A 14966-nucleotide genomic window follows, 5' to 3' on the forward strand; every position below is an offset into this window, starting at 1 on the left:
CAATGCCGGTACACCAGAAATCTCTTGATTTGTCCCTTCCAGGATACAACAGCCCAACAACAAGTTGTGTGACTCACACCAATCTGCACAAATTGGACGAACCCAAAGGTCTACCAAAAGAACACCTTTCTTTGGCCAAAAAACACACAAGACACTTTGGGGGATTTTGGAAAGAAAGTTGATGGGTAAATAGTAGTGTTTCGTAATAGTATTACATAAAAAACAAAGATATATTTTAGCATGCAACAAATTGTGCTATTTATAGGCTCTTAAGACACTTCCTACAATTAATAGGGTAGTAACCAAAAGCCATAGGTTACAAGAATTAAAACCCAACATAAATCAAAATAAAACATCATGAGTTACAAAATAAAATTCAAAATAAATTCACCCAAATTTAATTAAAATATTAAAATATTAAAATGTAACAACATTCCCCCACTCATTTTAATATTTTAAAAACAAATATAAACCAAAGTTACCGGCCAAAGATGAACCATTATGCATCATGAAGGTGTACTCTGCATTGAACCTTCACTTAGTGAAATAGCAATCCCTACTCCAGAGTTGATAGTGGTCTCAGATTTGAACTACAACTGCTCATGGGAAAATAAGAACTACTGCTCACACATAATAATTCAGGTGTTAATATGAGCTTTATTAGCCAGCACGTTACGGCCTTGTGCTTATCCTGGTTTTCATGAGTGCATTTCAAGAATAAGCCCAAGTCTCATACAGAGCGGCCCCACTCTCACACTCATATAGGTAAAATCCGTCAAGAATGCTCTTGTAACTATGACATCCCACTCATATGAGCTACAGATTTTATTAAGAGTTTTAAATGAACTCAACCTTCATATACGTTACAAGATTAATGCACTTACATCATAGGGATGAGTAAGAAAATATAGTGTATTTTTCGTACGGCCACCTTATGATTTATTTTTCCCATTGAACCTAGTTTTTAGGATCTCTAATCACCGGGTTGGGTGTCCTTATATATGTCTCATGACAATATGGGTTTCAATCCCATCCCGCTCGATGTACTCTAGACCTTTTCTCTTGCCAAGCCCTGAGTTAAAGGATCTGCAAGATTATCACATGATTTAACATAATTCACATTAATAATTCCATCACTCAAATATGATCTTACAGTATTGTGCTTTCTTCTTATAGGTTTGGATTTACCGTTATAATAACAGTTATTTACTCTACCAATAGCTGCAGTGCTATCACAATGAATCAATACAGGCAGTATAGGTTTTTTCCACAAGGGAATTTCATGCAATAAATTAGGGCTGGGCACGGGCCGGGTAGAACTAAAAATATGCTGGGTCCGGGACCGGCCCGTTTTTTACGGTTCGGGCCCAAAGCCCGTTTTGCAACAATCAGGGACCGGCCCGAAACCGGCCCGTTTCATTTCGGGCCCAAATACCTATTTTCTATATATTTCCAGATTTTAACATATTCAAAGTTCAAATTCAACTCCATTAAGCCTTTTTAGTGTCTTCATTAATTTTGGCTGAATAAGGTTAATTTTTATTTTCCTTTTCTGGGCTTTAAGCCTTTAATGCCTCCATTCGCAAAAGAAAAAAAAAAAACTAAAAAAGAAAAAAAAAAAAGAGAAGAACATCAGTAGCGTGCTAATTCCGAAACAACTGAACAACATAACAAAGGCAAGAGTACCATGTTCATATAGCTATCAACGAACAACATAACGAATCAGATCTGATTTTTACCAAAAAAAAAAAAATCAAATCAATTAATATAGCTATCAACGAACAACATACCGAATCAGATCTGATTTTTACAAAAAGATAAAAAAAATCAAATCAAATCAATTATCCTCACGAATCAGATCTGATTTTTACAAAAAAAATCAATTATCCAAGCAAAGGACCACCGCGGGCAGGAGAGGAAGAGCGAACCGCTTGAGCCATGGAAGAGGACGATCCAATTGGAGAGAGGAAGAAATTCTGAAAATCTGAGCGGGCCAAAGTGAAAGGTAAGGGACGAGTGAAGAAGGGGCGATGAGATCGGTGAGATGGTGACCGTGAGGAAGGTTCAAAGATGTTATTCTGGTAAGTTTCAAAAGAAGAAGAGAGAGAAATGGAGTTCTTGCACTGAGAAGAAAACAGAAATGGTGTTAAGAGAGACCCAAAAAAAAGAAGAAGAAGAGAGAAATGAGAAGTCCACTTTTGCGGCAGAGTGAAGAGAAGAGAGGAGAGAGAGTAGGTTAAGGAATTAATACTAGGGAGAATGATTCGGTGTGGTGGAGGTCTACATAGACCAACAATATAAAAATATGATGCCCTATTATATAGAGACACTTGTCCTTTTAATGTAAAACGGGCTAGACGGGCTTTTTTAAATCTGAAAGTCCAGGCCCGGGCCCGAACCGTATTTCGAAAGACAAGGCCCGGCCCGAACCGTTTTGATTAAAAAAAAAATTGGGCCTGGACCGTACGGGTCGGGCCTTGACAGGGCGGTCCGGGTTTACGGGTTTTCGGGCTTAAATGCCCAGCCCTACAATAAATCTCTCAACCAATTTGCTTCTTCACTTGCTAAACCTACAGCAATAAGTTCAGCTTCCATGGCTGAATTAGAGATTATTGTTTGCTTCTTTGATTTCCAACAAATAGCACATCCACCTAATGTAAACATATAAGTATATAACTAGTGGTAGAGAGAGAATCACTTGACAGAGTATTCCAATCGGCATCACAAAAACCTTCAAGTACAGCAGGATATTTTTTATAAAATAATCCATAATTTTTAGTACCAAGCAAATATTTCATAACACGCTCAATTGTATGCCAATGTTCTTTACTTGGTTTACTTGTGAACCTGCTGAGTACTCCAACTGCAGATGCAATGTCAGGTCTAGTGTAGTCAGTTGCATAGCGCAAACTGCCAATTATGCTAGCATATTCCTTTTAATTAATCACATCATTTTCACTTTCAACAGGAAAGAAGTAAACACTAGAATCAAAAGGAGTAGACACATGCTTGTGGCCAACATAATCACATTTCTTCAAAATTTTCTCAATAAAATGTGACTGATCAAGAAAAATACCATCACATGTTTTTGTTATTTTCATGCCCAAAATAACATTTGCCTCACCAAGATCTTTCATATCAAAATTGCTCTTAAGAGATCATCAATTACATGCAAATTTGAGCCAAAAATTAAGAGATCATCCACACAGAGACTAATAATAACATGTGAATTTTTCCAAGATTTATAATATATGCACTTATCACATTCATTTGATTTATAACCATTTTCAAACATGTAGGAATCAAATTTTTCTTGCCACTGTTTAGGAGCCTGCTTTAAACCATAAAGGGATTTAGATAACTTACGTATATACCTTGTGCTATTGACCAGGTTCTATAAAACCTTTTGGTTGGTCCATATAGATCTCTTCATCTAAATCACCATTTAGAAAAGCTGTTTTCACATCCATTTGATGAATAATCAAATCATGAATTGCAGCAATAGCAATCAATAATCTAATGGATGTAATCCTTGTAACCGGAGAAAAATTATCAAAAAAGTCTAGATCAAGTTTTTTCTTAAAGCCTTTAGCAATAAGTCTAGCTTTATATTTGTCTATACTTCCATCCGGTTTGAGCTTTTCTCTAAGGACCCATTTACACCCAATGGTTTTAAAACATGTTGGTAAATCTACTAATTTCCAAGTATTATTAGAAATTAGAGACTCCATTTCATCATTCACAGCCTCTTTCCAGAAAATTGCATCTGGTGATGATAAAGCTTCATGTAAATAAATAGGATTTTCCTCAACATTATAAACATAATAGTCAGGGCCAAGATCTTTTTCAACTCTAACTCTCTTACTTCTTCTAGGTTCATTTTCATTAGTTTCTTGTATATGCAAATTAGAAAAAGAAGAACTAGGTTGTGTAAAAATATTTTCTCTAGATTCTTGACCCCCACTATTTTTCGATTTAAAAGGAAATTTTTCTTCATGAAAAATTGCATCACCAGATTCAATCACAACATGATTTTCAACATCAAGAAATCTATAGGCTGTACTATTTAAAGCATATTCAACGAAAACACAAGTAGTAGCTCTAGCACCCAATTTTGGTCTTTTAGGGTCAGTTAACCTCACAAAGGCTAGACAATCCCAAACTCTAAAATAACCCAAATTTGGTTTATGGCTCTTCCACACCACAAAAGATATAATTTTTGTATTTTTATGTGGCACTCTATTCAACACATAACAAGCAGTTAAAACTGCTTCGCCCTAAAGATGAGAGGGAGTACCTGAATCAATCAACATGGCATTTGTTAACTCAATCAAAGTTCTATTTTTTGTTTCTGCCACACCATTAGATGCAGGTGAATAAGGTGGAGTAACTTCATGAATCACTCCTAAAGATTGAACAAAAGAATTGAATTCAGAAGAATCATATTCTCTCCCTCTATCACTTCGGAGCCTTTTAATTTTTCTACCAAATTGATTTTCAACCTCAAGGAGGAACTCTTTAAATTTGACAAAAGCATCACTTTTATTTTTCAACAAATAGACATAAGCATATTTAGAACAATCATCAATAAAGGTGATAAAATACCTATTACCTCCACGAGTTAAAATTCCCTCAAATTCACACAAGTCTATATGAATTAATTCCAATAGCTCGGTATGCCTTTTAACATTTTTGTGAGGCCTTCTAGTAATTTTTGCTTTACTGCAAGTCTCACATTTTTCAAAATCTTTTTGCACTGAAGGAATTAAACCCAAGCTACTCATGATTCCCACATATCTACTATTTATATGACATAAACGTGCATGCCAAAAATTCAAAGAAGAGAGCATATAAACTGAAGTAGATGCTTTATTATTATTATTCTCAACATTCAATTTTAACATGCCATCAAAAGCATAACATTTGCCCACAAATACACCTTTTTTAGTGATCACATATTGGTCAGATTCCGTAGTTTGTTTAAAACTAACCTTATTAAGACAATAACTAGACATCAAATTTTTTCTCATGGAGGGTGTATGCAACACATCTTTCAAAATTAGCACCCTACCAGAAGTAAATTTGAGTTCCACCTCACTAGTTCCAAGCACATGAGTAGTATGTGAATCTCCAAGCATAATTGTTTTGGGCTCCTTAAAAGGAGTGTATTTCTTGTATCAATCTTTATCATAGCAGATGTGCCTATTAGCACCACAATCTGTCCACCATCCTTCAACAGTTTGAACCATATTTACATCAGTTATCATTGCCACATATGGTTCTTCAGTGACGTGAGCTTAAGGAACAGTCTTACGTTTTCGATAATTGCAATTCGAGCAATATGCCCACTTTTGCCACAAACATAACAACAAGTATATTGTTGCTTATTTTCTGAAGGAGGATATTGGTTCTTATTCACATAGCTTGGTTTTTAGCAATAATGTTAAACAAGACAAGCAAGCGAGTTTGGCAGCTATTTTAGGTGTCAAATGTGTAAAGGAGCATGATAGATACTTGGGGCTTCCATTGCGTGTGGGCAGGTCAAAGACTGCAAAGTTTAATTACATCAAGGAGAAGTTAACAAAAAAGCTTATCAGCTAGAAGTCAAAAATTCTCAGCTTTGCAGGTAAAGAAATTCTTATTAAAGCGGTTGCTCAAACAATTCCTCTGTATGCGATGAATTGTTATCTGTTACCCAAGGGTTTATGTGATAACTTCCATCAATTATGTGCATCCTTTTTTTGGGGTGATACTGTGGAAAAAATGAAAATTCATTGGAGAAGGTGGGAAAAGTTATGTCTCACAAAATATGAAGGTGGAATGGGTTTTAAAAATATTTATGCTTACAATCTAGCGATGCTTGCAAAGCAAGGATGGAGGCTTATTTCCAATCCTGAATCTCTTATTGCTAGATTGTACAAAGCTAAATATCACTCTGACTGCTCATTTTGGGAAGCTGAGTTGGGTGATGCACCTTCGTTCTCTTAGAGGAGCATACTCAGTGGAAGACCGATCCTAAAAGCAGGTGTTCAACGGCGGATTGGAGATGGTACACAAGTAAATATATGGAGGGATAAATGGATTCCTCAATGTCAACAGTTTCAGATTCAGAAACCTGCAATACCACTTTTGAATTGGTTGCAGATTTATTGGCACAAGCAATCGAACTTGGATACCATCTGTTGTTCTCAGCTTATTTTCTCTTGATATTGCTGAAAGAATACTATGCATTCCACTAAGAAGACACATTATGGCTGACAAACTCTTTTGGAGCTTGGAAAAGAAATGTTTCTACTCTGTTAAATCAGCTTATTGGATAGCTCGAGGAAGTGTAATTTGTAACAAACTTGCATCTAGTTCCAATGGGGATCCATTTAAGGAATTATGGAAACGATTATGGTGAGCAAAAGTACCTGGAAAGGTTCATATATGCATGTGGAGAGCCTGCACTGATTTATTGCCTACCAGAGTAAAGCTGCTTACCAAAGGATATAGGGGTGACACTGACTGCATTCTCTGCCCTCACAAGTACGAAGACAATGCTCATGTATTTTGTAAGTGCACTACTGCTGCCACTATTCTTTCATCTTCTCCTTGGATGGTAGTTTGTTACCCAATATCAACTTCAAGGAGTGGATGCTTGATCATGCTTTGCATCTCAAACAAAACAAGTTTGAGCAGTTATTGATGGTCCTCTGGGCCATATGGAAGAATAGAAATAACAAGTTGTGGAATGATGTTAGTCAAACTGCTAATGATATATTACTGAGCTCCCTTGCTTGGCTAAAGGAATTCTAGGCAGCAAGGCAACCTGTAAAGTAGCAAACTGTGCGTAGTAGGCAGCGTTGGAAACCTACGTGTGGAAACCAATGGAAATTGAAAGTTGATGGAAGCTTTCTACTACAGCAAACAAATGGAGGAGTTGGTGGAATTCTTAGAGATGGGGCCGGGCAATTCCGTGCTGCTTTTGCCATTCCAGTGCAGCAAGTTGCTTCAGCAAAATAAATTGAATTGAGGGCCATCAAGGAAGGTCTCAATCTGCTCCAAATGCTATAGGTGCAGGATGTAGTGATAGAGAGTGATTGCCTTGAAGCTACTCATGATGTTGCCAATGTCCATCATGAGTTTGTTGCAGAAGCATGCCTCATTGATGATATTAAAATGGGCATGAGTACCATCAGAAATGTGTCAGTTTGTCATGCTCCAAGATCTTGTAATGGGGGTAGCACATCGTTTAGCTAGTATAGCCTTTGAAGCTAGCAATAGTTCCTTTTGGGTGGATCATACTCCAGACTGCATTCTGGATGTATTACAATTTGATTGTAATCAACTCAATTGAGGTCATTCTATAAAAGTTCTTTCTTTGATTCAAAAAAAAAATAAAAATTACCTACCTCGTAACAATTTGAACTTAAACTCTTACGTACACTATGTTAATTAATATATAGGTTCTCTAGATAAATCGGTTTAGGTAATATAGCCTTAATTGGGTGAAGTGATTAGACAACCAAAACACCAGCCGATCGGTTCAGTTGAGTGTCGAGTAGGAACAAATAGAAACAAATTGCATTTAAGCGAGGCAACTTTTTCAGATTTTAAGTAGCTGGTGATGTATCCATTAGCGGGGGTCTTGATCATTTTAGCTCATTGAAATCTTTCTTTCCCTCTGAATTTAATCCTTCAACCCCACAATCTACAAAATAATGACCCCTTTGTAAGAGTTTACATACATAAACTTTTATTACCACTATTGAAAGTAAAACCATCAAGATCAACTTTGGAAACATAAATTAAATTTCGAGAACAAGTCGGAACATATAGAGTTTGAAACAAATTCAAATGATGGCCGGTATCTAAAATCAAACGAAAAGTTCTAATGGCTTCAACTGGTGCTTTCACCCGATTCCCTATATAGATAAAATTTTCATTTGGATTAGGCTTTGGGTTGTAAGGAATCCCTGCATCGAATTAGAAACATGAACAGTAGCACTTGAGTCAACCGACCAAGTATTATAAGGAGCTTCAGCTAAATTTGATTCAAATAATACATAAGCCAAAGGCTTACCTTTCTTTTTGAACCATGCCCTACGTTTTGGGAAATCATATTGATAATGTCCATCCTTTCTACATAAATGACATTTGTCTTTCAGTCCCTTATTAGGAACCTGAGCAGCATCAGCAGGTCCATTGTTCTTTGGTGGTCCTTTCTTAGCACCCTTTCCAGGTTTTTTTTTCCAAGTTTTCTTTCAGCTCCATGACCTACAAGATGAATGGAATTTTGTTCTTGTTGCTTAAGCCTTTCTTCCTCTTGAACAAGCATACTGGACAATTCATTAACATTCCACTTATCCTTAATAGTGTTATAGTTAATCTGAAATGCCTCATACTGAGGAGGCAATGAGTTCAAAATAAATTGAACAAGAAAGAACACATCCACATTCATTCCCAAGGCCTTCAACTTTGCTGCCAGATTAGTCATTTCAACAACATGCTTATGCATGCTTCTTCTACCATTAGATTTCTTGGTGGTAAGTTCAGCAATTAATGTCCCTGCAAGAGACTTGTCAGCTCTCTTGAAACGATCCTCAATGTTCTTCAAGAATTTCTTTGCAATTTCAGCTTTCGGAAGTGTAGTCTTTATGTTGTTTGCTATAGTCATTCGCATCAGCATAAAGCTCAGTCTATTAGACTTTTCCCAAGCCTTATGAAAAGCCTTTTCTTCATCAGTGCTTTCATAAGTTAGAGCAGCAGGTTTCTCGGTTTGGCGTGTTGAATCCAGATCCATAATACCTAAGTGAAACTGAACTTGTTTACACCATTCCTAGAAATTCAGTCCATTGAGCACTGGAACAGACAGAGCATGTGAATGAAGCGAAACATGAGCTGCAACACAATAATACAAGGGCTCACAACATTAATTCTTTAAGTCACTAAACACGTATAAATAGTAAACATGCCAACACATTACTCCTTTGGGTAGTTATCATGTAGATATTTAACTAAAATGAGGCATTTATCATCATTTGAGCACTGCGTATATTCCTAATCAGACAAGCTTGTAATCTTTGGATCTCCAAAACTAATCTAACAAGATATATATAAAAAAACTCCATTCTATTAATTAATAATATGAATGGTTAATTTACCTTAGGGTGATTCTTAAATTCTTATGAATAATGAAAATCAATATGCTTATGAGTAAACCTTAAAACTTTACAAGGCAATTTTTCATTCATATACATCAATATCATAAGCAACTTATAATCACCTAATTTGATATTCATGAGACCTTACTAGTTTGACCACTTTGGTGACTAATAAACCGCCCTACTATGAATTCAAAAAGTTAGATGAAATTAACAATCAAAATTGACATTCATAAAACTAGCAAAACCAAACTGCTAGCGTTGTGCTATTATTTCATTCGTGCTTACAATACCATACTCATAATCATATATCATAATACATAAGTTGCAAGTTTGATAAAAAACAAGCAGCTACAGATGAACAACATATGACCAAACCGGATTAATCATATAACTAGCGAAACGTTCATATAAATATATTTTGTTGTAAATAAAATTCATATGCATATATAAATGCGGCAGAAAATATATGAACAACAAAACAATATATATTTCATTAACGAAAAATCATGAAAGCTCTAATACCACATCTAAGAGTTTAAATACATAAAGTCAAGATCTAGAACTTACATGATCTCATAACATTAACAGTAAGGGGGAAGCATAAACTACATACCTTGTTCCATTGGAGAAATATGTAGTATACCAAGACGCAGCGGTTCGGCGAAGTCGTCAATTGAAAGGAAATTGTTTCTCTCTCAACCCTTGCACTTCACACTCTCATTCGGGTTTTGAGTACTTTATGTGTGTACATAAGATGAAATTGTGCACTGATTATATAGGGTGAGAGTGGACCAATTTTCATCAATGACTTAAGTGATTTCCATCCATCATGGAAATAGATATAGGAAATTCCCTCTGATTGATCAATTGGGATCCATCAATTAGTTTATCAAATCATGTATGGAATATACACCATAAACACCAATTACTTCATATGATCCACAATTAAAGGAGTAAATTCTTACACCCTTAAAACATAATTGTTTTTAATGTGTTCATCCCACATTCTCTTCTATCCCAACCTTGTTTCTTTTAGGTGACCGCTACAATTTATTTTATGTTTTTGTTACATGGTATTTTGTTATTTTCAAATCGGAAAAGATTATTTATGCCAAATAATGTTTTTTACAGAGGAAGTATTTTTTCGGTTTCGGCCATTCATGTTTGTTCGACCAAAATGTAACTTTTTTTTTCTTCTGCTGGCTTCTTCCCATTTGAGGTGCATTATTAGCTCCATATGCATGTACCAAGTGATTCTAGAATTAATTTCTCGACGTACAACGGTACAAATATTGTTCAATTTTCAATAGTTGCACATGGCATGATAGTGTGTAGCACATTAAATGAATTATACACTTAAAAAAGGTTCGGTTTTCTTATTTAGAGGTCAATCATTTTTGCCCTCAACTAAAATAATAACTTTTAATCTGTTTAAGGAAAACTGAAATTGGGAGAGAATTGAATTGTGATTTCATTGATAATAGGGTCTTTTTATATAGAGGATTATATATAAGACATAAAATTAGAGTTGTACAAGGATTATATATAAGACATAAAATTAGAGTTGTACAAGGAGATATTTATGAATATCTCCGTGAATATCTCTAATTCTAAACCCTATTACAACTAGGTTAAGCAACCTAGAGTTTGGGCCAGACACATATTCTGGATTTACTTGAACACTTCCCTTTGTGTCGCCCAAACGTAGTGCTTCTGTCGTTGTCTCGTTAAAAACCTTGCCGAGTAACAAAAACCCTGTGGGACAAAAATAACCTCGGTCGAAGGGGAAAAAGAGCACAACACACCCTTCACATTTTGAGACCATACATGTAGACATCTCCCCCTGATGTCTGCATCTCCTCTGATGACTACGGTCATAGGAGTTCGGATAACTTCCGTAAACGATGCTACCAACACATTTCTCGAAAGTGGAATTTAGGCAATGACTTAGTGAGTAAGTCTGCCATACTATCCTCAGATTGAACCTAGTTCCCTTTGATCTTGAGGATAGTCTATTGTTGCTGGTTATACTTGGTGTTGTCGCTTTTGATGTAGCTTTGATTCATTTGTTCAAAATAAGCAGCATTATCCAAAACGCTCGTAGGCTCATCTGTGGTAGACTTCAAACCACAATTTTTCAAACATGCGTAATTATGGATCCAATCCATATACATTCAAGAACCACTTCGTGAAGAGCAATGATCTCTGCATTGTTCGAAGATATAGCCACTAGGGTCTATTCTGTAGACCTCCAAGATATCATAGTCTTTACCCATGGTGGACACTTAACCAGTTTGGGAATGACCTTTGTGTGGGTCAGAGAGATACCGAATATCAGCAAAACCTTCCAAAACACTTATATATTTTTGGGGTGGGGATAGAGAACGCAGGCCAGTGTTGGCGGCGTTTCTGGTGTGTGATGGGTCCGAATCTATCATCTCTCTGTAGGGATAGAACAAGCCCATATCAATCGAACATCTCAAGTACCGAAAGATATATTTTACACCAATCAAATGACGTCGCGTTGGCGCAGAGCTATACCTTAGCTAACAAATTCACAACATATGAGATGTCCGGTCTTGTGCATTGAGGTAAGTACAATAATGCGCTTATTGTACTCATGTAAGACACTTCTGCCTCTAACATATCTTCATCATCATCCTTTAGACGAAGAGGATCCTTTTCAGGATCAAGACTATGAACGATCATGAGATTGCTTGGAGGCTTGACCTTGTCAAAATGCCTAAGCATCTATCAACACGATGCTCAAGTTCCAAACTGAGACATAATCGTGTTCTCCCAAAATCCGTCATCTCAAACTCGGATTTCAAGCGTTTAGCGGTTTCCCTTAGCTCTTTAAGAGGGCTTTTAATGAAGATCATATCCAACATGAACAGCGATAAAATCCAAAACTTGTTATGGAAACGCGTGGGCATATCTCTTCCCAATTAAGTAGTCACTTTAGTGAGCATTTCAACCTCTTTGTAAACGCGCTCGTGGTCTAGAGCCACTTGACTTGGGTAAATGAAGTTCACCATGAACCTTCATGTATATTCCGTATCTAGATCCCCATAGACATACGTAGTGACCATATTTGTAAGCTGCATGTTCAGTTATTCGGAAACTACCAAACTGACAGGGTAGTGGAATGCAATGACATCCATTACGAGAGAATATGTCTCATCGTAGTCGATTCCAGGGTGTTTTGTGAGAAGCCTTCCGCCATAAGGCGAGATGTCTATCTCTTTTTCTCATCACGCTTTCTAACGAAAACCCATTAGTCAATAGGTTTTATGTTAGGAGGTGTTGGCATCACTAGCTCGAAAACCTTCCTCTTCGTTAGAGAATCCATCTTAACCTGGATCGCATCTTTCCATTTAGGCCAAATTTCTCTACGTTGACATTTATTCATCAACGGAGTGTGGTTCGATATCATCTGACTCAACAAATTCATGCGTAACGAAATGCTCAACTACATCATCAGTTATGATGGAGTTTCTATCCCACGTCTCATGTACACTAGTGTTATTTTCATAGAGCTCTATTTTCTCAAGAATATGTTCTGACGTTGAGGCGTCCCCCACCGATAACCATAACCCGGAAGATTCTCATGAGACGGATTTTGAGTCTTGATGATCAAAGGATTGTAATGTGCCAAAGTATCTTTTGAACCCATGGGCCTCCCACGCATCCTAGCTGGGGCCATGGCCTGTGACGCCAAAGTGCCACTCTCTATGGTGTTGGTGCTATGCCTACCTTCGTGTAGGGTAGCGCTACGTCCTTTTGTAGAGACGTCCATTCTTGCAGGCATGTTTGCAGCATATTTATGTGATTTCATCACTTTAAAGGGGATCGAAATGAGACATAGTGAGGACAGACTACGACAATTTCTGTCGTTCCTGCTAAACATTCGTGTTCTTATCTCCCCCTAACGACGGGAAGACTATCTCATCAAAGTGACATCTGTAAATCTAGCGGTAAGGAGATCGCCTAGCAAGGGCATTAAGTGACGGACGATTGTTGGAATCTCAAATCCAACGTAGTTGCCTATTCGTCTGAAAGGACCCATCATAGAGCGCTGTGGCGGCGCAACTGGCACATAAATGACACACTCAAATATGCGTAAGTACAATACTTGTACCTAGTCACTAGCTGTAACGAAGAGGTACATTGAGTGGCAGTGGGTCGTAGACGAATTAGCATAGCTGCATGCGATATTGCATCACCCCAAGCGGATATAAGGAGATTGGTGCGCTTTACCAATGTCCGGACTACTATCGTAGTCGTTTCCGCGAGACCATTTGGGTGTGTATATGGGAATATGATGTCCAACATCAGTTCCATTGCAATAACTATCAAAAATCTTTGATGTAAACTCTCTAGCATTGTCAATTCCAACTGAATGAATAGGATGATCCAGGGAGTGAGCCCATTGTCATATGATGTTTGCTAGGAGTGTAGCATAAGTAGCATTACAAGTGGACAGTGGCACAACACGTGACCAGCGTGTTTGCGTGTCAACCAACATCATGAGATATTTAAACGTCTGCAAGTTGGTTGAACTAGTCCACATAATCCCCATAGATTCTATGTAAGAACAGAATGTGTATTTTTATATCCTTTGCATAGGACGGTCTCAGTCCTAACTTCCCTAAGGAACAGGCTTTGTAAACGAGCGAGAGGCTTTAGAAGCAACTAATGAGGATTTTGGTTGGGCCTGAGCATTTGAAACACTATTTGAAGTAAAGTTGGTGATTGTGGCATCACCTGGGGCGCCATCAGCATGATGGATGCCATCTATGGCATTATGGATAGGGACTGTGCTAGCCCTAGGCTGGTGGTGGACGGCGGCGGGTGCCCTAGGCAGCGGCAGCGGTCATACTTAGTTCAGGAATCAACATTTGATTCATGCTTCGTTTGGCTCGAGAGAAAGGATGTCCATGTGAAATCTTTAGTAGACGGATCATCATATCCTGACTAGGATGACCTATCTTGTCGTGAGAAAGCCAATATGTGTCTAAATCAAAGAGATCTTCTCTCATAAATTTATTGGATTTAACAGCTCTAATAGTGACATAAAGTCCACTAGAGAGACACATAAACTTCTCTAAGATGCGCCTTTATTCGTAATCATTAAATGTATTGCAAAGGAAACTCATTGCATTTCTACATGAAATCCATTGACCATTCATAGGTGCGATTTTCCCTACGAGCGTAGAGAGTTTCTATGACAGTAATCAAGGTGCCATTTGGCAAGGGGAACTTGGGCTATTCCATATCCTTGAATTAATACTGATGGCCCAGCCATCGTAGTCACAAAGTCATATGCTCAGAATCCAAATAGAGTCATAATGAAAAGAACTCATAATTTTATTCATAAGCCAATGGAGTTACATCATTGTCTTTTTTACCAAAGAAAATCTAATCCAAAATGCTAGCTAATGCAAAACAATGGTCGTCGTCTAACTTCTTTCGGTAATTCAAAAATAAATGTAACCAGGTGAGTAAAGAGATGTCGGTGGAGCAAGGCTCGCTTAAGTATCACTAATCTCAGAACGTTCCTAGACATCACACTTACTTTGGGTGAGCCTACTTTGAAGAAAGACTAAACCATTGGCACCTACTACAAAATATATGGCAATTGCCTATTATATCTCTTGGAAAAATAAAAACTTAAACAGAATTGGCGATCTATTGATCCCAGCCAGATTTGTAGTCTTCAACCCTTCACTCTAGATCGTCTTCTTGATCTTCTTTTTCCACATAGTGAGCTTCTCTTGCTTCACAATATGCTTTGTAGGCTGTGACAATTTCTTC

General features: G+C 37.3%; 1 protein-coding gene across 1 annotated transcript; it reads right to left on the reverse strand.

Annotated features, from left to right (window-relative positions):
* Positions 1-8146: 8146 nt before the first annotated feature.
* LOC112171547 lies at positions 8147-8785 on the reverse strand. The gene has a single exon (XM_024308713.1). It carries the CDS (start codon positions 8783-8785, stop codon positions 8147-8149), a length of 639 nt encoding a protein of 212 aa, XP_024164481.1.
* Between the last annotated feature and the right edge of the window lie 6181 nt (positions 8786-14966).

Source organism: Rosa chinensis, chromosome 6 (genome assembly GCF_002994745.2).
Source record: "Rosa chinensis cultivar Old Blush chromosome 6, RchiOBHm-V2, whole genome shotgun sequence".
In the NCBI taxonomy this organism is placed as follows: domain Eukaryota; kingdom Viridiplantae; phylum Streptophyta; class Magnoliopsida; order Rosales; family Rosaceae; genus Rosa; species Rosa chinensis.

Coding starts and splice junctions, on each gene's coding strand:
- LOC112171547 (XM_024308713.1), bottom strand. CDS start 8,785: ATGGATCTGGATTCAACACGCCAAACCGAGAAACCTGCTGCTCTAACT.